The 6,524-nt window shown below is 44.6% G+C and overlaps 1 protein-coding gene across 2 annotated transcripts in view; it reads left to right on the top strand.

Moving 5' to 3' along the window:
- The first annotated feature begins 5,740 nt into the window (after nt 1-5,740).
- Nucleotides 5,741-6,524, top strand: part of BCAT1 (branched chain amino acid transaminase 1) — a 67,281-nt gene continuing 66,497 nt past the window's right edge. Inside the window, exon 1 of one of the 2 annotated variants that reach the window (XM_027797395.2) lies at nt 5,741-6,429. In XM_027797395.2, the coding sequence (XP_027653196.1) occupies nt 6,421-6,429 (9 nt within the window). In that variant the 5' untranslated portion in view covers nt 5,741-6,420. The remainder of the gene's footprint in view (nt 6,430-6,524) is intronic. The other variant, XM_027797396.2, reaches the window with a different exon arrangement.

Here is a 6,524-nt window from a genome sequence, read left to right as displayed (position 1 = left end):
AAAGGATGTGTAGATGCCATTTGTAGGGACATGATTTAGTGATGGACTTGGCAGTGCTAGGTTAATGGTTGGACTTGATGATCTTAAAGGTCTTTTCTCACCTGAACGATTCAATGATTCCGTGAACCTACGTGGAGAATTATCCTCAACTTTCTTACCCTCCCAGAAAAAACAGCACAAAATATCAAGTGTTTCCCTTCTCTTACCTTTCTGTCAGTTTTTAAGCAGGCCTGAGCGGGGGAGAAAGAAACAATTTAGCAGTTATGAAATCTTGAGAGTTACCTTGGATGGGGAAAATGGGCTGGTGAGGAACAATGGCCCTTCCCACAAAAGGTGAAGGAGTGGGCTGGTTTTGGTAGAGCTCTGGATTCACAGGCCCAGGTGCTAAAGCCTCAGATGGAGCCAGCTGAGGGGGGCTCTGCCTCAGGGGCTCTGCCTCGGCCTCTGAGGTGCTGCTGCCACCTGCAGCATCTCCCTGTGCCCCCATTCCCACCCCTGGTGCACCTAAACACATTTTAAACACCTTTTGAAGGGTTTGCTTCAGAAGCACGATTGACACCTCACCTTCTGGGGCGTGAAGGAAGCCAGCCCTGTTCTGGTGGGACTGTGGGGCGGGCAGTGCTGAGGCGAAGCAGGTGCTGCCCCTGGGAACCTTCTGGAAGAGGCCGGTGGGGAGGGGTCCTGTGCCACCCCTGCCCTGCCCCACCACTGCTGAGGAGGCAAAGGAGAGGAGCGTGGGGGTGGCTGGAAAACACAAATCTGGACAAAATGTTGGAAACAAACTGTTCTTGGTTAATTCCCAGAACGTAATGTTTCTGTTGCCTCTCAGGACAGAAATAAGTGACACATTCACAAAGTGCATATTTAGGAAAAATGCATAAAATGCTGTTTCCTGAGCAGGTGGGAATTAAAGGGCAGAAGACTTCGTGTTTATTTGGTTCCGATTACCCTCACACATGCGCGCCTTTTCCTTTCAAGCCTTTTTCTTAGGGTTTTTATGGTTTCCAGGTGTTGTGGGGCTGCTTCCCCTTTATCTTTTCTCAGGACTCTAGTTTTTTAATGTTTCTTTCTGAGAGTGTAATTATGCAGACTGTACTTCTTTGTGAGGGTGCCAGCTTAGATGCTTCCCGCCCTTTAGCATCTGCAATTACTTTCTACTCCCATGCTTTTTATCTCGGTTTTTAAACCCAGATCATTCTATTAATCCATTTAACAGCAGAGCCTGCACACAGCAGAGCTGGCATGTCCAAGGAGGTGGGAAAATGGCATGAGGATGGAAACGAGCAAATGAGCACCAGGAGGAGGTGCTGCCACAAAAAGATCTTGCTTTCTGAAAATAACATCCACTGAAACCTTGCATCTCACTCGAGACCCTCTGTGAGGTAACATGTGCCTGTGACTACAGGAGAGGCCACTATGCCTTCATCTTTCTGTTTCTACAAAGAATCCTAACTATTTCTTCTCCTTTTCCAAAATGAAAGGTTGCATTATGTTTGTATATTGTTCCAAAAGGAAACTAGCAATTGCAACCATTGCTCTCTATGTACAAAGCTTATTATCTCACATCATTCTGTTGGAGACCAAAATGACAAGACTTTAAATGACCTGTCCTTCTCTGAAGTAATTTTAGAAATTATCTTATCCTAATATTTTGTATGTATACGAACACAAATATATACACGTATAATATTTGCTTTTTTCTTTCTGTTAGGAAATTTCTACACCACCAACCTGATTCTCATCCAAAGGTTTTTCTTTCCCTCACTTTAAAAACTTTTCACATCAGTATTCCCAGTTCTGCAAGGCAATTACCTTCTTATTTGTTCTGAAAAGTTTTAGTTTTGTGACTGAAATCAGTCACAGGCTTTCCCTGAAGAATATATTTGATGAAAGTTGACGTTTCCTTATTTTAAATATTTGTGCTAATGCACTTTCATGCAGTTGTAGAAAATAAGAAAGACTGAGTTTTAGTACAAAAGCTGACTAGAAACAGAATATTTCAGAAAGAACAAAACATAACATTCTGATATTTTTGGAAGAGATACTTTTTTGTGATTTTTTTTTAAATAGCTTTGGAACACATTTCAAAAGGGCTTATGTTACAAAAAGCTTTGAAAATGTGTAAAGATTGAAATCAAACTGAAACACAGATTTTGTAGAAATGAGATCTTTTGATTGAATCAGAATTGCTTTCCCCACATTTTACTACAGGAAGTTTTCATTCCCTTTCAGAAGGGAAAAAATGTCAGAATCCCAGCTTTCTCTTAAATGAAAAAACTGGTTTCTACCCATATTCACGTTATCTTCTTCAAGCAGATTGGCATTTATAACAGGAAACCTTTGAGAGTGTACCAAGCTATGGGCTTCTGCCCTTCATTCCTTGTAGAATTATGGAATTATACAAGCTGCCTCTTTCAAAATTCCCCATTTGGCTTTATATCATAGAGTTTTTTCATTTTCCCAACAGTAGTTCCTCATATTTCTGTGGCTAAAATATGAGTTTATTCAGTTCTGGTTTGGGTAATATGCATGACTGAAACCCCTTTGGTCCTCTGCAAAAATTCCACTCATGAGCCCGGAGCAAACAGAAGGAATGCTGTGCTCTTTTACATGGCTTCTGTGAAGATCAGCAAAAGGAATGGAACATACTAATCACAAGGTTTTGTGGCCACTCTACAAACTTAATCAGCCCCCAAGGGCCCCAGGTGTCACAACTCCTGTTCACCCTGTGAATCTCTAGAACTTCTGGAAATACTTTGGACTTGAAGCATATAAATTACCTAGTTCTCTCATATCTGTGAAAAACTCACTCATTAAAACTTCTAAAGTTTAACAGTGCTGTCAAGCGTTCACAGAATGCTTTGCATTAATGGAAAATCTAGTACAGAAATGAACAATGGCCAGTTTTATGAAAATGAGATATTCAGAATATGGAAAGTGTATGTTCTTACTGATGGATCAATGCAACTGATTGAATCAGCAGAGGTAAAGTCAACTTCCCTTACATTATAACTTCTGGAGTGTTACATAAAGAAGTGCAACTAGACTGAGGTAATGCAAGCCAACACTACAAAAATGTGTCTGTATGGCACATTTACTAATGACAATTTTCAGGTTTTGGGGTGTTGCAGCGAGATGCATGTTTTGAGGTAAGTTCTGTAGCTTCTCTGAGCTTTGGTCTTCTTTTTCCGATTTTTATTTGTGAGTTCAGGGTCAGCTTGGCTATCAATAAAAAGATCTGGGTTTAATATATATCCTAGATAACTTGGCTATGCACAAATCCCCTGTAGTTCAGGTAACACCTCTCCTTTCCCTTTCCTTTCCTTCTGTTTCTTACTTATGGGCTCTGTACCTTAATAGTTGGCAGTAGTTTGAGGATAACTTGGAATGGATCTCTGCGGTGGAGCATGATCCATAGTACTTAGAAAGAAAAAGGACTCACAGCACAATACTGTTCAGACTGGGAAATTAAGGTCTTGAAACAGTAAAACTGCATTGAAACAGCTTTTGTTCTAGAGGGATCCAGGATACTGAAGTAAATCTGGAGAAACTGTAGAACTTGTAATAGGGAATGCAAAAAGATACATGGATAAGTATCACATTGAGGGGCAGACTGAACATGACTTTTCTGAAAGGAAATCCTGACCTGCCTATCTAGAAACTTCTCTGAAGGATTCAATGAATGTGCACACAGTAGAGGTCCAATTGAGACAATCTACTTGGATTTCTAAAGAAGGTGACCAGGTGCTTTACCAAAGGCTCCTAGAAAACAAGCTCCCATAAGAAGGGTGTTTTTATGTTTGCTCTCATTAACAGGTTCAAAGATAAGAAACAGTTAAGTTAAACTGTGCAGTTAAGAAAATGATAGGCAAATGAAGGCAAATAGAGAAAGGATGGAGTTTGCTGATGAGATTAGGATCTTCAGGGTAATGGTGTTAAAAAATTCAGCCAGACTAGAGCTATCTGCAAAGAGTTGCAAAAAAAATTTCCTAGATTTATGTGAACAGTGATGGGTTATGAATGACCTGTTACCTTTCAGGAGTAATCTTGGAACCAGATAGTTTGTAAAAAATATCAGTTCAGTTTAGTGCTCAGAAACAGTCAAATTAGGAAACAGAACACCAAGCATTATTAGGAAAAGAAACAGAGGGGGAAAAAGCAAATTTAAATATGGTGACCTGCATTTTGAGAGTTTTGTGTAGTTCATGTCCCCATCTTAAATCAAAGATGATCAAGGGTATGAAAACTGTCTTTATATCAAGGCGAAAAAGATAAGGACTTATCTGGAAAAAGGAGAGATGGCTGACAGAAGATTCAACAGTAGCCTGCATAATCACAAATTACATAGAGGGGATGAATATTTTGATCTTCATTGATGTTTGTTTACAAGTCTGATGGTATCAGAAGAAGGGAGCATGATGTGGAATTCCTAAGTGGTAAGTTCAAAATAAAACAAAATTAACGTATTTTTCCACAGAGCACAGCTAAATTGTGGAACTCATTAGCACAAAATCTTACAGATGCCAAATTTTACATGCACTCAAGAAACAGTTAAATGAATAGAACAAAAATCCATGAAGAACTGTTAAGCCTAAAGAATCAATCTTTCAGGAAACTGCTGTGGCACAAATCCCTTGAGGCTAAAAGAACTGATCAGGAAAGTGCTCCTATGTGCTTCTTCTGTTCTTGTAACTCTTTTGTACACATCGTTATTGATGCCTCTCAGACACAGGATATTGAATTAAATGGACCTTTGGCCTGACCCAGTATGGTTGTTCCCATGTTGTGGTTGTAGTATGAAGACAATTTATTGTGAATGGATTGAATTGCTCTCATGAGCACTATGAACTAATTCACTGATGATGAATTGTATCTGTCTGGTGCTTCTTTGCTGCCTTCCCTGTCTCCTTTTTTTGGTCCATCTTTCCTCTCTCCTAAATAGCCACTAACATCACTGAAACGTGAACTTTCAATTTGGGTAACATCATTTACCAGCATTTCTTTGGAATCCAAATTTTTTTAATTCCATTAAATAGCACTTTCTTATCTGGCTCAAGAGTGGCAGGAACAGAGATCTACTTTTGTTACTCTAACCAATCTCTGACACTATTCAAGAGAGAATAATTCACATATATCATGCAAAGCAGAACCTGACACTTTGGACAGTAGCATTGAGATGAAACAGCTTCCTACAACTACTTACTCCCCGCAAGATCAGAAGGGGAAAAACATTTACAAAAATAGTAGGATAGGAAGAAATGACTTAACCGTAAAATCAGTAAAGATGAACGTAAGCACACTGTGAACATTACGCTGTGGTTACACCAGGATTTTCTCTTAAAAATTCACTTTTTTGTTGTACAACTACTATATGGTTTCACTAGCAGTAGCACCAGTAGCAGTAACAGACTGGACTGGTCTCTGATGTTTATTCTTTTGTCCTGGGGTGCTGGTCACCTGCCTGCCACAGACAGAGAGACAGTAGCACAGCCAGCGGGCTGTAGGGTGGCAGCTGAAGTCTGAAGAGCTGTGAAGGTGCAGCTACATGGACTTCAGCAGGACTAGGCACTGGTTAGCGGGGGGAGGACCCAGAGCCCCATTGTGAAACATCTGGCAATCCCGGCCAGCGCCAAGTAAGTGGGTTGTGTGGGCCTCTCCTGCTGCCAGTGCAGTGCTGGGGGAGCCAGCACAAGCTGTGCACGTAGCGGTGGGGGGCCTGGGGACAGCCTGCCCTGCAGCGAGAGAGACGCAGGGCTTCCTAGCGATGGGAGGGATAAACGGCGAGGTGTTTGGTGTGTCAGACAGCTTGGATGTAAGCAGGAGGAAATGACTCAGAGACTGAAAATGATGAGTTTCTGAACGCTTGCTAAGGGAGGGGTAAGAAGAACATGTCGCCATCAGCATAAGTTACAGTAAAAGCACGTAATTGCCTCTGCTCGGTGGGCGCAGCGCCTGGCGCGGGGCCATTTTGCGGGCGAGCCACGGCTGCCCTCCAAGCCCGCCCGCCCCTGCGGTAGGTGCGGGCGGCGGGCTGGGGCGCTGCCGGTGTCCCCGGGCGAGGCGGGAGCGGAGCGGAGCGGAGCGGGGCGGGCGGCGGCGGGGCGGCCCGGCGCGAGGTGCCCCCCGGCGGGAGGAGCCAGGCGGGGCGGCCCGCAGCCCCTCGCCGCTTTCCCCGGCGGCGCCCGGCGTGCGCGCCGCCCTCGCCCGCTGATGCAATCGGAGCCCGCAAGCAGCGGCAGCGGCAGCAGCGGCGGCAGCAGCGGCCCCGGCGGCGCCCGCAGGCGGATCGGCCGGCCCTGAGCCCGCGCAGCGCCGCCGCGCCGGGGGAGAGCCGCGGGGCTCCGCAGCGCTGCCCGAGCCCGAGCCAGCGGCTACCCCGAGAGCCCGCGCCGCCGCGGCACGGAAGCGCCCGTCGCCAGCATGAGCAAGGTAAGCGGGGCGGGTCTCCCGCCCGAAGCCCCTCGTCCGTCCCGCGGGGGATGCGGTACTCGCAGAGGGACTTTTCCTGGGCAGACAAGGGAAGC

Source organism: Falco cherrug, chromosome 5 (assembly GCF_023634085.1).
Source record: "Falco cherrug isolate bFalChe1 chromosome 5, bFalChe1.pri, whole genome shotgun sequence".
Taxonomy (NCBI): Eukaryota; Metazoa; Chordata; class Aves; order Falconiformes; family Falconidae; genus Falco; species Falco cherrug.
This window is presented reverse-complemented; position numbering and strand designations above follow the sequence as displayed.